General features: G+C 66.5%; 1 protein-coding gene across 3 annotated transcripts in view; it reads right to left on the reverse strand.

The window, feature by feature from the left end:
• Window positions 1–20,599, reverse strand: part of BRD3 (bromodomain containing 3) — a 37,979-nt gene extending 17,380 nt beyond the window's left edge. Inside the window, exons 1-6 of one of the 3 annotated variants that reach the window (XM_024998747.2) lie at window positions 20,544–20,599; window positions 6,498–6,823; window positions 5,298–5,435; window positions 4,654–4,801; window positions 3,843–4,057; window positions 1,842–2,213 (exon numbers count right to left, since the gene is read on the reverse strand). In XM_024998747.2, coding sequence (XP_024854515.1) covers window positions 1,842–2,213; window positions 3,843–4,057; window positions 4,654–4,801; window positions 5,298–5,435; window positions 6,498–6,710 — 1,086 coding nt within the window. In that variant the 5' untranslated portion in view covers window positions 6,711–6,823; window positions 20,544–20,599. 3 annotated transcript variants of the gene reach the window in all.
• Between the last annotated feature and the right edge of the window lie 2,532 nt (window positions 20,600–23,131).

Genomic DNA, 23,131 nt, shown 5'->3' on the forward strand with positions numbered 1-23,131 from the left:
AACGAGCAACTTCTGGCAGGAAGTCACCCTCCGCTCGTTTAGGGGGTGACTCAGCTCTCGCAATGAGACTTTTAATTTTCTCCCTGGAGAATCCAGGTGCTGTTGGCCAGCCTGCCTCCGGTGGCACCCAACTGTCCCGCCGCCGCTGGGATACGGACGATGGGCACCACGACGGGGGACGGGGTGCGCCCAGACGGGGGCGCCACACGGAAGCAGCAAGGTCAGGGCACACCGGGCAGTGGCTCTCGAGGCGTGAGCTGCCTGGGCCTGGCTGGGTTCACATGGAGCTCATGTGTCAGGGACCTCGTGTCGGGGGTCTGAGGTGCCCATTTATCCTGGGGGCTGTGCCCTACTGCCGCGGGACACTGGCCCGGAGCCCAGCCACCCACCCCGCCTGTGCCCAGAGCAACAAAGTCCTGGCCTTGGAGGAGGGGCAGCTGGTGGTCAGACTCTAGGACCTGCAGCCCCTCCAGCCTAGCACACACCACCCTCCTCTGCCCTCTTGGGAGCTTCCAGCAACACTGGGGCTGCTGGGCTCCAGCCCTCTGCACAACCTCCCCACTCTGGAGCAGCTCAGCAAATGGGCACCCAAGACTCTCTCAACACCTGTGGCAGTCTCGGACTTTGGCCCTAATTTGACTGCTGGCCACTGTCCTGGTGCACCTCAGAGCCTGGGAACCACTGCCCCACTGACAAAACCTGCTGGGAAAGAGCTAGCCTGAGCCAGGAGCTGGTCAGAAAAGATGTAACCGAACCAGCAGCAACAATCACCCCTGGGGAAGGGGGACAGTGGAACCAGAGGCGGGGTTTCCCTCTGCTGCTTGGCTTGCATCCTGACCCTCTGTTCACACCATACAGACGAAACATCGGCCCAGGAAAAGCAGCTGGTGCCGCGGGGCTCCCAAAAGAGGCAGGGCCCCCAGAGCACCGCATGTGTCTAAGGAAGCCGGCGCCTGCCCTTGCAACCAGGGAGAAGGTCAGAGAAGGTGAGGAGGCCGCTCGGTCACCCAGCCCAGCAGGCTCCCCAGGAACCACTCACTGCCCTGGACGGCCGGGCCTGTCCTGCCCCTAGTGGGGAGCAAAACTTCCAGAAGGAGAGTCTGTCCCAGGGCAGCGTTCGCGGAGTGGGGGCAGAATGACTGAGACCGGCAGCTCAGGGCCCCGACCCCACAGGTGCAAAGAACCCCCCTCCCCTCTGTGGGGGCAGCTTTGCAGGCCACACACGCCAATGTGCCGGGGACACCCCTCAGACCACGAGAGACTGAAACGGGCTGAGGAAGCAGAGCTGTGTTCGGCCTGAGCCCCCTCATCCACGCGGGGAAGACCCCTCAGGAGCTCACAGCCCCGATCTCCTGCCCTTGGGCTGCCACCAGCCAAGAAGCCCCCTCCATCCCTGCCTGGCCCAAGCCTGCTCTTCTCTGCTTGTCCACACCTGGCCTGACCCACTGCAATGCCCACAAAACCAAGGGAGAAGCCCTCGGGGCAGGAAGACCCTGGTGCAGGGCCTGAGAGAGCGGGGATCCTGGGGCCAGCTCCTCCACGGCCTCCTCCAAAACCCGCGTCTATCCTGGGAGGGGCTGGACTGTGAAGGGCCTCCTCGCCTAGCGTTACAGAGACCCGCAAACGCACCAGGACAGGAAGAAACAGAGGAACCAAAGCGGTTCCACAGAAAGAGGTGACCGGAAGCCACAGGTTCAGAGGGGACGAGGCAGAGCACAGCTTGCTGCCAGTCCCTGCCGCGCCCCGGGCCAGCCCCAAGGCCCTGCTTGCTGCTGCGGGCAGGCGGAGGGAGCCGGGCCACGCCCTGGGCCTGCGGGACGGGCCCTCTGTCCATGCCATACCTTGACAGTGCTCAGGTCCATCGGGTGCTTGATGATGTCGTGGTAGTCGTGCAGCTCCAGGGCCTCGGCGTCCACCGGCTTGTAGAAGGGCCAGGCGTAGGCCGCGTGCTTCTTGGAGAGCATTTCCTTGAGAATGCTGTCGCAGTGGCGCAGGTGCTCAGAGAGCCGGCCCTTCTTGCCCGCGTGCTGCGGCACCTCACCGTCCTCCAGGTCCTTCTTGGGCGGCTTGATGGGGCGGCCCCCGCTCTCCCGCCGCGCCACCACCTTGGCCTGCTTGGGGTCCGAGAGCGGCGGGGGCGACTCGCTGCGGCTGGCCGTGATGGCGGACGTCGTGGGCGTGGTGGTATCTGCTTTCCGCTTCACGCCCTTCTTCTGTGACAGTGGAGACGGCCATGAGCCGGCGCCCACGGGGGGCAGGGGGGACCAGGACCCGCCCAAAGGCGCTCCTGGAGCGCGGACCGCCCGCCAGGCCCCGAGCGAAGCAAGGGCATGCACGGCCACCGCCGCCCTCCCAAGGCCCCCGCGCCACGCAGGACGCCGAGGCTCAGAGGGGCCACGGCGCCTGCCCGAGGTCACACAGCTGGCGGTGGTGAGGTGGACTCTGAGGCTGCCCGGGCCCCAGGCCCCACGGTCACGGGGCGCTCGTCACCCTGAGACGCATCACGCTGCCCACTTGTGCCCACACCTGTGCCCAGACCACGGCTTAGGGGCCTGCAATACCAGGGTCCCTCTGCGACCAACACGGTACCCAGTGGGGCTCAGGGACAGCAGAGATGAGAGACCCCTGCAGGTCAGAGGCTGGAGGGGCGTCCCCGACACGGGCCTCAAAGCGGGCGCTCCGCGGACAGTGGCAGCCGCAGGATGAGGGGCTGGGAGGAGCATGCAGGCGGCGGGGCGGGGCACCGGAGACACCAGGAGGGGCGCAAGGTCTGGGGGCCGGGACCCTGGGGCAGAGTGCTGGGCAGGTCCAGAGCTGACCTTAGGAGCGGCTCCCCGCCCAGGGAGGGAACACTGAGACGATCCGCCCGCCCCTGCTGGGCGGGCACCATGGGGAGACAGTGTCGAGCGCCTGGGCAGCCAGGGTGCAGAGCCACCCCAAGACCAGCTCAGGGTCTGCCCCCCACCACCGCCGTCAGGCAGGCGGGACAGCCCCCGGGAGCCACGAGCACCCGGCCGGCGGCCTCCCCAGGGTCCGCAGCGTGCACGCCACCAAGGCCAGCCACCAAGGGCACTGCCCCAGCCAAGCCCCTGCCCCCAGGCCGGCAGGCACGAGCCAGCCACCCACACACACACGTCACGGTGCCCACGGCAGGCCAAGCGCGCCGCGGGGCCCCTGGGCTCACGGGCCGCGGCAGACGGGACATGCTCCAAGGCAGCAGGGTGCTGGGCAGGACAGCCTGCCAGCGCCGCCCAAGGGCAGGCAGTGGAGGCCGCCGGGCAGGGCGAGCGGCATTTTACCTTGGGGGAGCCATTTAACCCCTCTGAGCGCCTGCCTCCTCATCTGAAAGATGGGGGAAACACTGCCTGCCCCCGAGGGTTGCTGTGAGGGTCAAACCGGAGAAGACGGTGTGTGTCAGTGGGAGCGGGACCCTCGGCTGTCCCTGCTGGCCGCGGACCTCGCGGAAAGCAAGCGCTCCAAGCCCAGGCCCTGCGGGGGAGGCTCCTGGCAAAGCCAGGAAGGGGCGCGCAAGGAGGCCGCCACCGCCAACCACTGGAAATCCGAGTGTGCCCTCACCCCCTGCACGCCCCGCCGGGAACCCATGTACACCACGGAGGCCAGAGACGCTGCAGTCCCAGCCCAGCCGCCCTCGCCAGCTGTGTGACCTGCGGCTCCGAGCGTCGGTGTCAGGAATCACGGCCCACCCCGCAGGCGTGGGCGGACAGGACTGGTCCAGAGGCCCGTGTGCCCAGTGCGCCAGGGGCAGCCTGTGCCCGGGGACGGGACAGAGCGCCCCCCGCCCACCCACACAAGCCCACGCCCGGGACCCCGGGAAAGCTCACCTTTACGACAGGCGGCGTGGGAGGGACCACGGGGATGATGGGCGTGGCAGGGGGAGGCGGGGCGGCGGCCGGGGGGACAGGGACCGGCGTGGCGTTTGCGGTGATGGTTGGCACGGGGGTGGCGGCGATGACGGGCGTCTGGGAGACCGTGGGGGGGACGCTCTGGAAGGGGGTCGCCGGGCACACGGAGGACACGGCCGCCACCTGCTGCGAGCCTTGAGGGCAGAGGACAGGAGGCGGAGCTGTCAGAACGGCCCCTCCTCCCGAGACCCTGCCCATCAACCTCACGGCGGCCGGCTCTGAGGCCAGGGTGAGTGAACCAGGATGGGGCGCGCGGCCCGGGGGATCACAGTCTGGGAGGGCGGAGCCCAGGGCTTAAGCCGGGTCCTCCAGGCCATCACCGGGTGACCCGGAGCTGCGTAACCAGCCGCCGCTCCGCCTCTCCAGAGGACGGGCCCCTCCTGGGCAGCTCTCCATGGGACACACCTTGGTTCTGGGTTCCCAGGGCATGGAAGGCCGCCCCGGGCTCCCAGTGCCAACCCTAAACCCCGCCACTCCCGGACCATTCACAGAGAACACGCTGGTGCTGGGGGGGCAAGGTCCTTGGCGGGGACACAGGAGCGGAGCGGCCTCCACAAGGGCAGCCTCCGAGCCAGGGCCAGCGGGGAGGAGCTGGGGTCCCGGCAAGGCAGGCGCCAAGGCAGGCCGCCTGCAGACCACACGGCAGAGCTCCCGGGCCCTGACCGCCGGCGGCCGCGCGGGGAGGGGCCGCTCTCATCGGCTCCAGGAGAAGGGCACCCCCCCTCTTCACCTGCGCTCTGCGTTCCCGAAGCGGGTTTCCGGCCTTTGCCCTTTGGAGCAGGGGGCAGTAACTCAACTTCCTCCTGGGGCATCTGAGCCACTTTCTGCAGAAAAATTTTCTCTAAGGCTTGGGCCATGAGCACGATGTCATCTGTGGGCTGAAGACACGGGAGAAGCAGGGTCACGCGCTGGAAAGGAGCCGCGCTGCTCGCAGCAGACAAACGCGCAACCGCTGCTCGAGAAAAATATGTGTTTAAAAAGTTGTGAAGGGATCTGGCGGGGCGGGAGAGAAGCAACAGGAACACATTTTAACACAGAAACTCTTGCAAGAACTCAAAAAGCACAAAGGATAAAAACCACGCTTTATCCCATCATGGAGAGGAAACAAGGTCCAGGTGTGGGGATGTTTTACAGCATCTGGTGTCGACTCCCCCTGAAAAGGCTATTCGAATGTTCACCGTGCCAGCAGGGCATGTGGGCCCACGCACAGGGCGCGGGGGTCGCAGCCAGACAAGGGCTGAGCGGGAGCCGAGGTGGCCTGAATGGGCCTGAGACTCGCTGCGACGCACCCAGCCTGGTGGACGCCGGCCAAACCCATACTGGCGCTCCCCCAGGTCACTCACAGCAGCGACGGGGCCCACGCCACCTTCTCACCTTGTTATAAATGTAACAATTTGTAAACATGGTGTTGAAGTCCTGCATACATTCACTTGCGCTCCAATAATAATTATTTTCTAGTCTCTTCTTAATGGTTCCCATGTCCATGGGGTTTTTTATTATCTTGTGATAATCCTAGGAAAAAGACAGTCAGGGGCGTTACTGTTGGGTTCAATAAGACGGTTTTCCTGATTCCCAAGGGCCGAGATCGCGCACGAGGCGGTCTTGTCCAGCACCTCAGCACTGGGGCTGGACCTAAGTTTCTGTCCAGCTGATGGCGGGGCGGGGCTGGCGCCAGGTCTGGGGGAGCCCTGGGCCAGCACGGACCCTGCCAAGACTCTCTGGTCTGATGGGAGTCTGTGTGGACAGAGGACTGCAGAGTGGGTCTAGGAGCCGGACGAGGGGCTAGGCCCCCTCTCTGGGTCCCAAACTTCACTCTAGGGCCTGTACATGCCTGACGGCCAAGCTGGCTCAGGAGCCAGGCTGCCAAGTGCTGGCCCAGGGCTGCCCTTGCAGGACTCTGGGGTTCTCCGCTCAGGCCCAGAGGAGAAAGCCGTCAGACAGTCAGGTGGGCCCCAGGCATGCAGCTAGGGCGCCATCCCCGGGAAGGCCGGCCGCCCCCACGTAAGCACAAGGCTGTGTGTGCAGACGCATCACTCGGCGGGACGGGGCTGGTGCGGGCTGAGCCTCAGTGCGCCTCTGCGCCAGGGCTGGTCCGCCTCGTCCACCCACGAGGCCACGGCCTCCCACTCCCTGCACCTGGGGCAGCTGCCCTCCCCGCCCCCAGGCCTGCGTGTCCCCTCTGCTCTTCCATCATCACAGATTCTGGGCTGGGCCCGCCCTCCTAGCACCTGCAGCCAAGGCCACAGGGGCTGTCCTCCCAGGACAGGGGGACCCGGAGGGGCAGTGGGCAGGACCCTCACAGGCAGGAGTTGGGGCCCCGGAGGGGCGGCGGGCAGGACCCTCACAGGCAGGAGTCGGGGCCCCGGAGGGGCAGCGGGCAGGACCCTCACAGGCAGGAGTCGGGGCCCCGGAGGGGCGGCGGGCAGGACCCTCACAGGCAGGAGTTGGGGCCCCGGAGGGGCGGCGGGCAGGACCCTCACAGGCAGGAGTTGGGGCCCGGGAGGGGCGGCGGGCAGGACCGTCAGGCAGGAGTCGGGGCCCCGGAGGGGCTGGGGCGGCGGGCAGGGCACTCACGGGCAGGTTCAGCTTAATGGCGTCCACGGGCTGGTAGAAGGGCCAGGCGAACTGGTGTTTCCAGAGCGTCTTCACCACAACGTTCTGCATGTACTGCAGCTGGTTGGTCTTGCGGCCGGGCTTGGCGGGGTTGGAGACCTCCGGCGGGGGCGGGTTCACCGGGCCCGGGGCCGCCGGGATCCCCGTGGGGGCGACCGGCGTCGCGGTGGACATCCTCCAGTTGCTCGCTCACTGGCCGTCACAGCAGCGGCTCAGGGAGGCCCTGGCTTCCTCTGTGCTTCCTGCCGAGGCGCGACATTCCATGTCCGGGCCCAACCGGTCAGCACCTGCAGGGCGGAAAGGACCGTGGGGGGATGGCCGGTCACCCCAACCGCAGCCGGCTCCATGGGTACGTGGGGCTGTGCAGTCACGGCAAGGCCACCTTGGCACGTCCACCCCATCAGGCCCGCCCTCACGTGTCACAGGACCACTGTCACGCCGCTGCCCTCAGGCCGGGGCAGGGAGAGAGACCGGGGACAGGAGGCAGAACGGCAGCAGGTGCCCCCCCCAGGTGGGTGGGGGAGACGCGGTGGGCGGGGGGCGGCCGTCCAGGCGGAGGCCAAGGCTGTCGGCTCCCCGCCCACCAGCCGCTGGCGTGCGCGGGACTGCCTCTACACGTCCTGGACGGCAGCAACCTTCCAGGCAGTGACTTGCGCGTCGACAGCGGCGACGCGGACCCGACGGCCGAGCCAGGCCGGCAGAAAGGTGCGTGGAGCACGCACGGCGCACGGGCGAGGGGGGTTCCAACGTAACCACGAGAACGGGCTCTGGTTTGTAGCCGGGCTGTGACACGGCCGGTCCTCGGCCAATCGGGGAGGGCGGCAGACCACAGCCCGGCCGCCAAACCTCCTCCACACGCAGTGCTGGGAAGGAAGTGCCCACCGCGGCCCCACGTGTGTCAGGAGGCCGCCCAGCGCCACGTGGACAGCCGTGCGCTGGGTGACGGACGGGCCGCCCCCACAGCGGCTCCCCCGCCACATCCTGGGAGGAAGTCGATGGCCCAGCTGTCACTTGCGTTTGCAGAACGCCCTGGGGGGCTGCACACAAGAGCTGGACCTGGGCCCAGAGGCGCTTATGGGTACCTGTCAGGGACCCGCTGGGCCCGGGCTGGGAGGCAGGGCCTGCATGGGGGCTGGAGGGCCCTCCGGGAGGACAGAACAGCACCCGTCCGCCTCTGGGACCACGTCTACCTGCTACGATTTGCAAAATCAGGTCGCTGTAACTTGCAGTTTTGCTAGCCAGTTGACATCCTGCCAGCGGCCCACAGTCTGCCACGTGGCGTGATTATACCACAGTCATCAGGGAAAGCTACAGACCAGGGGCTTCCCCCAGGCCAGGCCGCCTTGGCCCCCACCGACCCCACGCCAGAGGAAAGAGGACTCCGAAAAGAGATCCGGTGCATCCCACGCACGGAGCAAACCTGCCCGCCCACTCCCCTCCTTGGAGGAACGTTCTGGAACACCCCAAGGTGCCCCGCCCCGCTCAAGGGCCTGAACACCTCTCCTCCACGCCGGCTCCAGGGCCTCCGTGGGGAGGGGGCCACGCCTGCTCGGCTGACGGTGCGGACATCGCATCTCCCCACCCCACAGAGATGGCCCCTGCCCTCCACTCCACAGGTCTCAGCCTTGACGCCCCACTGCCCCCGACTCCGCAGGTCTCGGCCTTGACGCCCCGCTGTGCCCCACTCCGCAGGTCTGGCCACTTCTGGCCTAGCGCCACCGCCTCTTGCTGGAGTCCCTGTGAACCTGCCCCCCTCAACAGCCTTGCCCCACACGGGGCTCCCATCCAAACCAGCACTGCCTGTCCCACTCTGGCCTGCAGGCCCCAGCCTGACCAGTGACTCATCTCCCCGTCATGGCTGCCGCAGCCTCACAGGCCCATGTCCCCCAGACCTACATCACCGGCTGGGCCTCCCAGACCCCAGGCAGTTCAGGGGCGCAGAGCAGACGCAGGGCCAGACCTCTAGGCGCACTCCCAGCTCTGCCCGTCGCCAACCCCAGGATCCAGTTTGCCTATGTCCCTGTGGGACTCAAGACTAAAGGATTCCAGCGCAGAGCACTCAAGCCAGCGCTGGACACGCACCAATCACCCCACGGTCCTGCCGTGGAGGCTGTGGTGGCTGCCGACATGGGGATCCCCAAGATCCGGTAAGGACACACCCCATTCCTGCTGACGTCGGACGAGCACAGCGTGGGCCCCCAGGCGTGGGCCGGGTGGGGCCCCAGGTGCAGGGAGAGTGAGCCCCCAGGGGTGGACCCCCAGGGGTGGGACAGGCGGGCCCCCAGACGCGGGGCAGGTGGGCAGGCGCCCGGTACCCAGCGCTGCTGCTACAGCCCTCAGGGAACAGGCAAGACCCCACCAGGGCCTTCAACCACCTGAGGGGACATAGGGGCCCCAGGAAGGGCCCAGGCTGCTGCCAAGGTGCAGCCCGGCCTCCTCCACACATGAGGACAGGTGGGCACAGCTCTCTGCAGGGACACGCCGGGGCCGCCACAGGGGCCCTCAGCCTGGCCTTCGACCTCCACCCCCTCTCCTGACCAGCGACTGACCACTGCACACGGCAGCACAGCAAGAAGCTAGCCCCCGCCCAAACACGAGACACACTCCTGCCGTGGCTGCGCGCCTGGGGCCCACAAGGCAGCCGGCTCCGCCCAGGAGGGGCGAAGAGCGCAAGCCAAGCGGACAGGCCACCTCCTGGGTCCTGCCTCACTCCCGCCCAGCCTGGGCGCCCACTCTAGTCAGCCGGGTACCCCAGACGATGCACTTCAGCTCAGAGCCCAGTGCGGGCCCGGCACACGCTCACTAAACACTGACCACAGGCCACAGGGAGTCCGAAGGCTAAAACCACGCGGACCCCGGAGGGTGTGCGAGGTTCAGCAGGACACACACGTGGAAGATGCTGTGCGCCCCACAGCCTGGGGCTGGCACGGGGCAGGGGAACTCTGCAAACGCGGATGTGGCCTCCAGCACATCCACTGGGAGGAGTGCAGCCCCTGTACCCAGCATCAGACAGTGGCACACAGCACCCCCGAGGGCAGAGGCGAGCGCGTGCCTTATCCTCTGCCCCTGGCAGCCTGGGCACCAGCTCACCAGGGAGGAAGGGAGGGCAGCGGCAGCGGCAGTGGCTGGGCAAGCCCATCCCAGGCAGCAGGGCTGCTCTCCCCGCACAGCTGTGCGGCCAGGGGCTCGGCAGAAGCCTCCCAGGCAGGCCGCACCATTACACAGGCCACCCGGGGCGGTCCCGCTGCGGGCGCCTGAGGGGCCACGCCACTCCCTGTGGCGGCCAGCCCTCCTAGAACGCGGCAGAGCCTGGGTTGGGCTGCGTGTCCAGGGCGAGCAACGCAGTAAGAGTCTGGCCTCGCCTCCCCGCCAGCCCTGCCGACCCGACAGCGACCCCGAGGAGACCAGGCATTGGTGGAGCCCGGGACGTCCCCTTGAGGGCCAGCAAGATGACGGAAAGGCCCCCTGGGTGCCCAGGACCCCATGCCCACAGCACGCAGGCTGCCTTCTCCCTTTCTGCTTGCATTTCTGAACCGGTAGATTTATTTTTTTAAGAAAACGTTACTCTTGCGAAAAGAAGCAAATGTAAAGAGGCTTCTAGTTTGGAAAAATGCTCCAACCCGGCCAAGCGTCTGGGAGCTCGCGTCTCTTCCTCCAAGGTCCGGGGCCGGGCCAGGCAGCCGTGCATGCTCCGTCCAGGGCAAGTCCTTGTGCCACGACCACCCTGAGGTCTTGGCTCAGCCTCAGCAGGGCTGTGAGAGGTGCCGTGGACCCCGTCACGCACCTCCCCACCACGCCCCCCGCCAATGTCGCCCAGTCGGCCGAGAAACCCCACCAATGCCCACCTGTCGGGCAGCAGGAGGCGGAGGCTGGAGGCCCAGCGGGGCCACCTGCCGCAGCTGTGCCGTCCGTCAGCCGCCTCGTCTGGGCGGGGGTCACAGCCGCATCCCGAGACCGGAAGGCACAGGCTGCTTCCAGAAAGAAGCTGGAGCCGCACGGTCCACTAGCTGCCCCACACTCGCCCCTCCAGGGCTCAGCCCTGAACCGACATCGGTCCTGGAGAAGAGGGCTGGAACCCTAACCCTAACGACAGGACAGGCCGGAGAGTCACCGTCCAGCCGTGTCCAGGGTCACCATGCACCCGCCCCAGTGGGCCCTGGCCAGGCCTCACCAGCTGCCCTCCTGGGTGAGGTCGTGGGGGCGGATGGTAGAGAAGCCCCAAAGGGCGCTGGGTGGCGGCCGCGGGCCCTCCACCCCTACGGAAGGGGAGATGCCACGTGATCCCACATGGCCAGTGACCAGACCCGCTGCATGGATGACAAAGCTGAGGCTTTTCCATCCTTGAGAGCCTCGGAGACGTGAGCCCAGGATCCCCCTGCCTCCTGACATCACGGGGTGAGAGAGGGCGCCCAGCAGTCATAAGACACCACACGGCCCCACCGCAACGGCAAGCAGGGCCCCCGCGACCCCAGGGGGCAGTCCCGGGCAGCAGCACCCCTCCGAGTTCCTGGTCTGAGCCTAACTTCAGCTGGGGACATGAAGATGCCGCAGACATGGGGGGTCCTGCAGAAGGGCAGCGGGGCGTGGCTGCTAGGGTCTGCCACGCCAGGGTTCAAGTCCCAGCTGCCCTCCTGGCTGACCAGTGGCACGGCCGTCAGCGGTCAAGTGCTTCCAAGCCAGCCCCAAGGACGGAGGAACGGCGCCCACCCTCGAGGATGTGGGGGGCCAGGGGCTCCTGGACACCGGACAAAGAGCCAGGTGACACCAGCCCCTGGGGGGCTCTCCTCGGCCCAGCAGGCCTGGGCTCCACGTGGGCACGCGGGACCTCCTGGCCCCCCATTTCAGCCCTGCCAGGCCCTGCCCAGGACGGAGGCCTGGTCACCAGCCCACCTGGCCTCCCTGGCTAGGGAGCCAGATGGGAAAACTGCAGGGGGGCCAACTTGGTGGGTTCCTGCGTCCACTGGCAAAGACTCCAGAACCTCTTCCTCAAGGGAGCCCCAGTGGGTGCCCACAGCCCCCCTAAATCAAGATAAACAGCGCAAACTCAAGAGTGAGGATTTCCAGAAGGATCCAGCCCACTCTCATGACCTACACCACTGTGGCTGGGTGGGGACAGCAGGAGGGGCCACAGAAGGAGCAAATGTCTGGCTGGGAGCCCTCCTTGGGGGTCCCAGGTACCCCTGGCAGCACTACACGGGCTGGCTGCAAAGGGGGAAACTGAGGCCCGGGGCACTCAGGCCCCCACCACACGGACGAGCAGCCTCCTGGAGCAGAAGCAGGGCCCCCACAGACGCCCATGAGCCCCCGGGATGTGAGTGCCCCCGCTCCAGCCCAGTCGGGGCACGAGCAGGCAATGCCCGCCGTGATCAGGTTGGGAGCAAACCACCGCCCGGCGGGGGACCGCGGCCTCACGGAACAGGCGGGAGCCTGACTCCCGCTCCCCCAGCGCCAGGCGGGTCCCGATGGAGCCTCCGGGGCCTCAGAACCCAGCCAGCGCACCTGCATTCCTGCAGCCCCCAGGGTCTGAGATGACGTTCCAAGTCAGACATGACAGCAGCAGGGAAACATGTCAACCTCCCCAGGAGGTAAACTCGGACACAGAGGGCCGTCCCTCAGCGGCAAAGGGCCAGCTACCGCTGCAAAAACGAGGAAGAAGGCCCACTCCTCGGGGTAGTTTCCTGGGCACGCAGCCGCAACAGAGGAAGGCTGCCCATCACTGGGTTGGCTTCTCCACCCAGCCTGGGAAACGCCTCGGGGCCCCTCGAGGGCTGGGAGGGACAACTGGGGCGGACGAGGCGGTGCCCAACCCGGGCACCTCCGCCCTGGGCCAGCGCGCTGGAAACAGCTGCTCGACAGTGAGCGGAGAGGCACCTACGTCCACACGGAGTGTTCGATGACCCTGGACTCAACGTCCGCGCTCTGGGGGTGACGGGGGTGTGCGGTACGATTCTTTAAAAGTATTCACACTTCAGAGATGGGAACCAAGTCTTAGGAAGAAGACACGTCTGCTCTGTGATCACAGGGCTGGGAGCAGGGCTGAAATGACTGGGGGTCTCTGAGCAGAAGCGGGGCACGCAGGGGGCCTCCACTGCCCCTCCACTGGCCACTGAAAGCCCCCACCTCACAAAGAAGAGGTGAACCCCCTTTCCTCGGGCACTCAGGACCCTGCACCCCCCCACCCCACAGCAACAGTGAGATCTGGGGGGCACAGCCTGCTCCCTGGGGCCCCTGGCCCAAAAGAGGAGACGAAGCCAGGTGTGTGTGGCTGGGGGGTGGGGGGTGGACTCAGGCAGGACGGACCGGGACACGGTGGGGAAGCGCAGGTGAGAGAGCCCAGAATGCAAGAGCAGATACCAGATGGAGCAGACCTGTGAGCCGCCGGGGCGCCCCTTCACCCCCACCCCATCCCCGGCAGGGCTGGGGGGCGGGTCTCACCTCCTGGGGCACACAGGCAGCAGCAAAACACGCGGCCCGCCCCCACCACGGGCACCGGAGCCTGCCAGGCCCGCTGCAGGGCAGCCTTCCAGGAGACGGGCCCCAGCCCCTCAGAGGGGAGAGCAAGGCTGGGAAGCACCCCCCTCACACACACACACTCCTCCCAGGGAGAACCCACACACACACACCCCCCCTCCTGGGGAGCACCCCCCACACACACACACACCCTCCCAGGGAGCACCCCCCCCACACACACACACTCCTCCCAGGGAGCACCACACACACACACACACTCCTCCTGGGGAACACCCCCCCACACACACACACCCCTCCCAGGGAACACCCCCACACACACACACACACCCCTCCCAGGGAGCACCCCCCCACACACACACACTCCTCCCAGGGAGCACCACACACACACACACACACTCCTCCTGGGGAACCCCCCCCCACACACACACACCTCCTGGGGAGCACCCCCACACATACACGCCCCTCCTGGGGAGCACCCCCCACACACACACACCCCTCCCAGGGAGCCCGCTGCTGGCAAGAAGGCAGCACCATGAATGGGCGAAGGTCAGAGTGAGAGAAGCCTTCCCTCTAAGAGAGGGGATCTGAAACCACCCGGAGCGGAAACACTCAGACAAACCGCAAAAGCCCTCGAACGCAAGAGAAAACCCAGATGGGTTCAGGCGGGATCCTGCGGGAGGGTTCAGAAAGCCACGCAGCTGGCCCAGCGTGGTGGAGGGGCGGGGGGCCGGGGGTCAACTCGGGGCCACCCCACCCCCTGGAGCCACACACCCGCCACTCCGTCACAAGGGACCCTGGCAGGACACATCCAGCCACGGGTGGGGCAAGGGTGTCCTCAGCTCCGTGGCAGGCAGGCCCCAGAGGTCACAGCCATCTCCCCGCCCCTTCCCAGGGTCCCTGGACCCCAGGCTCTGGGACCTGCCTCCTTCCTCCCTGGGGAACTGGAATCAGAAATAATACACAGAAACTCAGGCCCCGCAGGCTGGCTCAACCAAGAGGCACACATCAAGAGAGGCTGGACACCAGGGCCCTTCAGGCTCCTGGACAAACAAGGGGAAAGTGTGGACCTCTGTCCAGGGGCCACGATGGAAACCGCCCAGAAAACGCAGCTGCAGTGGCAGCTCCAACCCTCCCACTGCAGACAGGACCCAGTGGCCGGAGTCAGGCACTCCTGGGCGGCCTGGTCTCTCCATCTCTCGGGGGTGCTGGGGGGGGTGGGTTGCCCAACCCAGGGGCTGCTCGCTCACCAGCATTGGGGGACACGCTTTCAGCCATGGCGGGGGTGCGGGGGCGGTGGGCAGCAGGGAGATGGGCATGGTCAGAGGAGGCAGACGGGTGAGGAGTCCCGGGAAGCTCCTAGCTTGGAGGGCATTGGGCCGAGGGGGACTCCCAAGCCAGGATCAGGTTGAGGGGAAGCTGGAGGGGAACATGGGCACTGAGGGCTGAGGTCAGAGGCTGGAAGAAAGCCTGCAGGGGCGCCCCATCCCGGGCGTCACCTCCTCCCCGTCCCCTCTGGCCAGCTCAGACACTGCGGTCTCGCCTCCTGAGTTTGGGGAGGTGGGCCCCCTTTCTGCTTGTGGAGGCCCCCACCGCAATGCTGCCCCATCTCCCCAGGTCCCATCCCGGCATCAGCGGGAGTCACACGGGCTCCACTTTCCGGGTGGGGTGGGAGGCTCAGAGGGGAAAGGGCCCAGGACAGAGCCAGGCTGTGAGCGAGGCCATCCCCCCAACCCCGGAGGCTCCGCATCACGTCCCAGAATGCCCGGGACAGACCCGCAGAGACATAGCAGTGACCCGCAGGGAGGTCAGCCCACCGCCCCAGCGCCTCTGCCTGAGGTGGCCGGGCCTCAGGAAACAGGAGCCGCGTGGGCAGGGTCGGCTTCAGTGACGGACGGAGCCAACTGCCTCCTCCAGAGAGGGGATCCAGGGGCCCAGCGAGGGGCCTCCGAGCAGGTCAGCCAGGCGGGCGGTGGCCCCGCACACCCTGAGCCCTACTGACCACCACCCCAGCCTTGCAGGGACGAGTGTCACCACGGCCGCCACCCGAAGGGCCTTGGCCCAGAGCAGCCCAGCCCCGACCAGGGCCCCCAGCCCACCCAGGGTCACCACGGCCGCCACCCAAAGGGCCTTGGCCCAGAGCAGCTCAGCCCCGACCAGGGCCCCAGCCCACCCAGGGTCAGGGCGTGACCCCCACAGGCCAGCCCCATCGCATGCACACAGCACTCCCGGGGTTGGCGGGGACCCTAAGGTCCATATAGTCAGAGCTACAGTTTTCCCAGTGGTCACGTACAGATGTGAGAATCAGACAATAAAGCAGGCCAAACGGAGAACTGATGCTTTAGAACTGTGGTGTTGGAGAAGACTTGAGAGTTCCTTGGATTGCAAGGAGATCCAACCAGTCCATCCTAAAGATCATTCCTGAGTGTTCAATGGAAGGACTGATGTTGGAAGCTGAAACTCCAATACTTTGGCCACCTCATGCAACGAACAGACTCACTGGAAAAGACCCTGATGCTGGGAAAGATTGAGGGCAGGAGGAGAAGGGGATGACAGAGGATGAGATGGTTGGATGGCATCACCGACTCAACGGACACGAGTTTGGGTAAACTCGGGAGTTGGTGATGGACAGGGAGGCCTGGTGTGCTGCAGTCCGTGGGGTCACAGAGTCGGACACGACTGAGCCACTGAGCTGAACTGGGGCACTGGCCTGGCCCACCAAGTCCTTGGTCCCCTCCTGACGCCCCCTGTCCTCTTGGCTCTGCAGAGCTAAGGCTCCTACTCAATACAGTGTTCCCTGACACCCCATGTTTCTGCCCAGCCCGCCAGCCTACCTGGGGAAGCCAGCCTCCGACCAGCTCTGCTATGGGGTCACTGCTCACAGTGAGGGTCAGGCCAGCCACACCCCCTAACCTGTGTGAGGCTGTCCCCACCCACCTCTCAAACAAACCACCTTTAAGAAAGATGGCCAGAAAACCCACAGAGACGCTGCACCAGCAGTGCATGTCAGGGGCTGGGAAGCTGAAGGGGGCTTCTAGGGGGGTGGGGGACCGGCCACTTGGAGTGGGGGGTGACGCCAGGGGACACATGGAGGACAGCCTGGCCAGGCCCCACGCTCCTGGGCGGGGGGGGGGGGGGGGGGGGGGGAGGACCAGCCTCTCTGGGCCAGCCAGCCCCACAGAGGGTGCGAGGGGTCAGGTGGTCACTGCACTTACCGGGGAGCCTGGCCCCACCTGCAGTCACTGTCACCTGTCCCAACAGCCAACCCCCACTGGACACTGACATCCGTGTGGACAACGCCGGGACCCTGAGCGGGAAGAAGCTCCACACACACCGTGCATCCCAGACCAGACCCGGGCAGTGGCTGCGCCTGCCAGGGCCCTCCCGAGCTCACACCCCAGGCGGCGGCCCTCATGAGGACGCTGACCCTTCGCCCCACCGGACAGGACCCAAGGCCTAGAGGAGCCGGGAGGCTGTGGAACCTGAGCAGGGAGGCGGGCGATTAGGCTGGGACCCCACGACCACTGCCCAATCCTGGGGTCGAGGGGCCACTGGCCCCCACCCCCAGCCCTCGGGGGAGCCCACCGGTGCCAGCCCAGAGCAGCATGTAGCACAGCCCCACCTTGGGAAACCAGGGTCCCCGCACAAGCATGCTCCCTGGGTGCCCACAGCTTTCCAGGGCAGCAGGGGCTCCCACGGGAGGGCTGGCCGGAGCCTGGAAGCCCTGGAGAGGGTCCGGCACGCACTCCGAGCACGGGGGGCACCCAAGGGCCAGGGGTCCCAGCCGCCACCCCCAGGACCCTTCCCACAGCCCCAGAGTGCACACGTTTACCAAGCACCGCCTGTCCCTACAGGGCGTGGGGGTGCGGGCTCCGACATCAAGGGACTGTCACACAGTCCCCCCCCATCAAGGGGTTGTCACACAACCATTGGTGTCTTCCCCACCCAGACCCGCAATGGCCCGGCCGGGACAGCCTGCTGGCAGCTGAGACCGCAGAGCACAGGTGGGTGGGGCCTATCTGGGGCGCACAGGCAGCGGGGCCCCAGCTCTGGACCAGCAGCCCTGGCACCCAGCTGGCATCGCCAGGGCTCTGCCCACAGGGCAAGCAGGCTGAGGGCTGGGCAGCACCCCCTCCTGCCCTCTCTTCCCATTTGCACCCGAGTTTCACCCTGCGACACTGTCAGACCATGCTGCCCGCCAGCTCCTCCCAATAACACGGCACGAGGGTCCAGCCGCTTGACACACGTTCCAGCCCCCAGCTACCGGGGACCTCAGCAGGGACCCCGGGATGCCAGCTCCTCACGACGGGGTGGCATCTGGGACACCGGTGCCCCCAGCCCTCCTGAACACGCTCCTGATCACCCTCCTGAACCCAGATTCCAACACTTGCAGGAAAACCCCACTGGGCGCCTGCGGCACCCGGCAACCCAGGTGGCAGCTCCTGAGCACGGGAAGAGTGTTCTCCCAGGTACCTCGTGACCTCCTGAGCAACTCCCCCAGTTCTGCGGCAAGGATGGAGGGGGCGTCCCCCCATGCGTCTGCCAGCTCAGACTCCAGCTCACAAAGAACCTGGTCAGGTTCAGAGCAGGTTCTCATGCACAACAGTGAAAACCCGGCCGCAGAAACAGACACTGACCCACAGCGCTGACACAGCAGGGCCTCTGGACACCACCCACCCCGACCCTGGCCCAGGTAACCATCATCTCCACTTGGAGACCCAGAAACATCCCCCCTTGGCCTTTAAGAGCCCAGTGCTTGTCAGAGACAGGGCCATAGGCCCCCAGAGCGGGGGTGCAGGCGCCAAAGGGCTTCATGACTCGAGGGGAAGCTGAGGAGGTTCAACAAGCCGCCCGGCCCATGGACACCTACCTACTGGCACCCTCGATCCAAGTGCCCAGGCCACCCCACGCTGTTATGACACCCGTGGACCCGTCCACAGACACCAGGGAGCAGCGCCCAGGGTGGGGCGGAGGGCGGGCGCCCAGGCAGGGGCTCTCCTGGGACAAGCTTCCAGCAGACAGGTGTGCGCCCAGCTTTCTGCCACATGTCACTAAAGTTGCCTTTGGAAGCAAAGAATGCTGACTAGACACTGGCCACTGGTTCGGGGTCTATGGGGCCTGACGGGTGCCCTATCCCTTTACAAGTCCGCTATCAGTCAAGTAGACCAGAAAGGAGGACCGTCCTATTCAGCCACCCACAGACCACCCGGAGACTGGCAGTGGCGGTGGTTGGGGTGGGGGGGGGGGTGCGGTGTTGCCTGCAGAGCCGTTTCCCACATGCACCCGGGCAAACGCTCCCTGGGGGCCCCCCACTCCCCACCTGGGCCAGCTCCCCCTGGCCCCACAGGATAAGCACTGCTCTCCAAGGAGAACAGGACCCGCCAGTGGTGGGTGCAGGGCCAGGCTGGCCGGGGCGGCGTCCTGCACCAACCACTCCACTGCGATCGGTGGCGGGGGGGCCAGCGCTCCCCAGAGAGCCTCTGCCGCCCAGACCCAGGAAATGGCCGTGCACAGCGCCGGGCGCGGGGCGCAGGGCTCGGGCGGCTGGCAATGCGCCAGGCTGGAGGAAGAGGGCGCAGGAGGCGCGGCTGGCCGCGGCGGGCGCTGTCTACCCCGCCGCCCACCCCCCCACCCCCCCCAACCACACACACTTTCACTTTCTGCCCGCGAGTCCGGCCGGCGCAGCTTATTTAACAGATCGCCTCCGGCCCTCCGAGCTCACTTTCCAAGCGCGCGCGGGCTGTTGTGGAGGGAAAGCAATTACTCCACTTTATAAAAACAAAACAAAAATCGACCGGTGCCGCCTGGCCCTCCTTCCCCGGACGTCCCCGCGGCGGGGCTGGGGCTGGATCGAAGCTTCCGAGGAGCTGCTGGGGCGAGATTCCAGAGGCTTGCCCACCCGCCCTCGGGTTACCAGAAAGGTCAGGGCAAAACAGCCCACTCCGCCCCGCGTCCCCTCCCGCCCCAGACGCCGTGAGCCCTATCTCTCCGGATCTGTAACCGCGAGCACACATCAAGGCCTCACGACAGAGAAGGGCAAACACACAGCTTTATTTGCAAATAAGAGGCCGGACTCCCGGCTGCGGGAGGATGGTGGAGGGGGAGGGAAGCGGGGAGGTCCCTAACTCCTGAGGCCGGACCCTCGCAAGGATTCAGGCCTTTTCTTCACCCCCTTGAAAGCCAACCTCTCCCCCAGGAGAAATGCCGTCCAGGGACTCAGGAAAAGAACCCCCATTTTAAAGAAAGAGTCAGGAAGAAAACCTACAAAACAAGGTTAAAAAAAGAAAAAGAAAGACAAACTTTTTCCTCCGTTCTTACTTGGAGGGTCACAGCGATCCCTTAAGTTACACGCCTTCCGCTGCCCCCAGCCCGTAGTTTGCCCAAGGATACACAACAGCACCCCCCAGCACCATTAACTTTGCAGCCACAACCCAGGGAACACACGGGGAGGAGCCCCAGTTGTGCGCTTCTGGGTAGAAAGCTTCCAGCCAAAATGAAGGATCGCAGGACAGTCAGGGACTGGGCCCAATGGCGGGAACCCGCAGGGTGGGCCACGGGGCCGCGCCCGGGGGGTCTGCTGGCTGACCCGTGCCGTGCTCCCACTTTCGTCTTTCCAAAACCGCCCCTGGCCCCAAGGGAACAGGAGGCGACCCAAGGCCTCCACCCCCCGGCCCTGACCCCGACGAGCAACCGGCGGAGAGGACTCCCCCGAGCCCCACCTTTACTCTCGGGGAGCCCACGAGGGCCGGGGGAGCCGTGTGAGGCCTGGGGTGAGCGCTTCTCCCTGATGGGCTTGTGCCGTGCTGTCAGGCCAGGGCCCAGCCCAGCTCCTCCCGCTCCAACTCGAGCTCGCCCGTTGTAAGCGCCTTTCACGCTGTTTTCAAAACGGGAACTGGGTCTCCTCCTCCGGGCTGCAACGACCCAGCAACTCCAAAGGGTTCAAAGTCAGCTCGGGCCGCTAACTCTGAAGGCAGCGGCCTCCACGCCGCGCCGCCGGCCTCGCCCCCCGCCCCAGCCGCGGCGACAGCCCCCGCGCGAGCCCCGCGGCCAGGGACCGAGGCGGGCCGGGCGCGCGCGGGCAAAGTGGCGCCGAAGCGCTACCTTCCCCTCCGCGTCCTCCCCGATCCCCCCTTCGAAAGATGGCGGGCGGAGGAAAGGGGGGGAAAAAATCCTTTCCGTGAGGGAGGGAGCGCGGGAGGTCGCTGGCGCAGGGCGCGCGGGCCGTGCCAACTCCAGGCTGCGCGCCCCGGCCGCGGCGACGCCCCCGAGCCCCGGACGCGGGCGGCCGGGAGGGCGCGGGCGGAGGGCCGAGGGGAGGGGTCCGCGCCGCCGCCGCGACCCCGGGCCGCCGCCGCGCTTTGTTGCATCGTGGCCGCGCACAAAGGCGGCGGCGGAGACGGCGGCCCGGGTGCCAGGCTCCCCGGCCGCGCCGGCGGCCTGCGCGGGGCGCACGGGGCCGCGCTCCCCGGCCCGCCCGGCCCGCCTCCGCCCGCGCCGCCCGCCGCCCCGCTCGCGCAAAGAAGCAAAAGAAAGGCGTACTTGGCCTCGGCGGCTCCAGCGGCCGTCCCCTCCCGGCCCGCGCGGCCGGCTCCTCTTTGGCTCGCCGGCCCCGGCAGCATAATAGACGCGCCGGAGCCGAGCAGGGCTCATGCGCTGCGCCGCGGCGCCTGGCGGGAGTCGTAGTCCGCGGCCGGGCCCGCGCCGGGGCCGCCCAGGGGAGGCCGCGGCGCGCGGACTACATGTCCCGGCCCCGCCGGCGCCCCGCCCCGCCCCGCGCGCCCCCGCCCGCCGCCCGCCCCGCCGACCCGGCCGCGAGCGGGCCCGGCCCGAGGGGCGCGCGGGGGCGGGGTGCGGCGCCGGTGGCGACTCGGAGACCCTGCGCGACGCCCCCGCGCCCACTCCGGCGCAGGGGACACGCGCCTCTGGGCGTATTTCCTGGTGCCCAAGGAGGCGCGCAAAAGGCGGGAGGACGGCCAGCGCCCGCCTGCTTCTCCCACCCTCGCCCGAGGACCCCCGAGTCAGTGGGGCCGCCCTGGAACCCCAGGCGCGCACGGTCTGGGCGGCGCGCACCTGCCGGGCGCCCATGTTTGTAAACAAACCGCGCGCCTAATTAGCCTGGCGGGGGCGCGCGCGCGGGAGGGCGGGGGCGGGGCGTCGGCGCGCGCGCGCGCAGGGGCGGCCCCGCCCGGGGAGGAGTCGCGCTCGGCCGCGCCCCCATCTGCCCACCTCCTGCCAGCCCGCCCACCTCCTGTCCCCGTGTCAGGCTAGGGCCTGGGCGCTCGAGTTCTTGGTCGTGGGAGAGGGCACCAAGTCCCTCGTGCTGGCGAGGAGCAGGGGACGTTCCCGGCTCTGCCCGGGGACCTTCCCCCGCGCCAGCCTCTTTCCCTATGAGAGGCAGGAATGAGATCAAAGGTCCCTAGGCTGGGATTCCAGCAGTGGGCCCCAAAGGTAAAACCTGTGAGCCCTAGCCCTTTTCTGTATTTTGAAAGATTCAGCTCCTGGACACGTTTGAGATCTTTTTTCTGGGGGGTGGCAGTTCCTCCTGTGTACACATTAAGTCGATTTTTATCTAGCTCCAACCTAAAGTAGGCTGCCCTGGTGGCTCAGAGGGGAAGGGAAGTGGCAGCCCACTCCAGTATTCTTGCTGGAAAATCCCATGGATGGAGGAGCCTGGTAGGCTACAGTCCATGGGGTTGCAAAGAGTCAGACACAACCGGGCCACTTCACTTTCACTTTCATAACCTAAAGTGGATACTTTGCCTGTATTAGTGAAAGTGAAAGTCACTCAGTAGTGTCGGAGTCTTTACAACCCCATGGACACGGGACGGGTAGCCATTCCCTTCTCCAGGGGATCTTCCCAACCCAGGGATCAAACCTGGGTCTCCTGCATTGCAGGCGAATTCTTTACCAGCTGAACCACAAGGGAAGCCCTTCCATATGTTAAACCCCCATGGAAAGTCAAAAGCATAACAAGTTTTCCTTGGTACCCGCTGATCCTGCCAATTGCGAGGTGGAGTTTCCCTGTGTGGGCTGGATCCTTCCCAGGCCCCTGGGGTCACTGGGTTTGTTCCAGGTTGAGCCGGAGTGCTGCTGCCTGCGTTTGCAGGCGTCTTTATAAAGTCAACGTTAAAGCGGACACCGACTCCGCTGAGCGGGTGCAGCCCCACACCCACCCAGCACAGGCCTTCTGCACCTGGCTTACAAGTGAGGAAACTCTGGGCGCTGAAGTGTCCGTGGAGCACAGAGGGCTGAGACGCCAATGCCTCGGCTCCGGGGAAATGCAGCTTGTAGAGGAAGCCAAAACCTTCCCCCACCCTCCCAACCGTCCCTTTCCCGGGAACCCCGGACTTCTTACACCCCGTGGGGACAAGGCTCTGGCTGGGGAAGACCTTAGCCTCTTTGGTTTATAAAGCATGAGAAGGTTGGAGAAGGGAGGTGAGGACCTGCCGATGAACTTTGGAACTACCATCCCGGTCACATCTTTTCCACAGCCCCACCTTGGCACCCCAGTTTACAGACTTCTGTTCTAGTCATCGCCTTCCTGCCCCCTGGCTCTCATCCTCGTGGATATTTTGGGCTCTCTGGGCATCAGCATGACCCACGTTTCTGCTGAAGAAGATCCCACCCCACTCCTCCTGAGGCCGAACAAAGAGCCTCTCCACCTCGTCCAGACCTTGCAGGGACTTGGATGGCACACACACAGAAGCCATCCCTGACCAGCCAGGCTGACCAGGCTGCAGGAGACTGTCCTCCTCCTCTGGTCTCCCACTGACCAGAGGAGTCCCTCCCAGGAGTCTAGCAGGGCCTGGGACAGCCCTGAGCACCTGGGTCTGGTCCTCCTCCTCTGGTCTCCCACTGACCAGAGGAGTCCCTCCCAGGAGTCTAGCAGGGCCTGGGACAGCCCTGAGCACCTGGGTCTGGTCCTCCTCCTCTGGTCTCCCACTGACCAGAGGAGTCCCTCCCAGGAGTCTAGCAGGGCCTGGGACAGCCCTGAGCACCTGGGTCTGATGGAGCAGCGCTGGCTCTGGCTCACTCACCCACAGCAGACAGAGCTCAGCCAACTGACCTTCCCTGAGGCTGGAGAAGTCTCTAGGAAGGAGACTCAGTAAAAGAAACGTGACCAATGC

The sequence above is a fragment of the Bos taurus genome, chromosome 11 (assembly GCF_002263795.3).
Source record: "Bos taurus isolate L1 Dominette 01449 registration number 42190680 breed Hereford chromosome 11, ARS-UCD2.0, whole genome shotgun sequence".
Lineage (NCBI taxonomy): Eukaryota > Metazoa > Chordata > Mammalia > Artiodactyla > Bovidae > Bos > Bos taurus.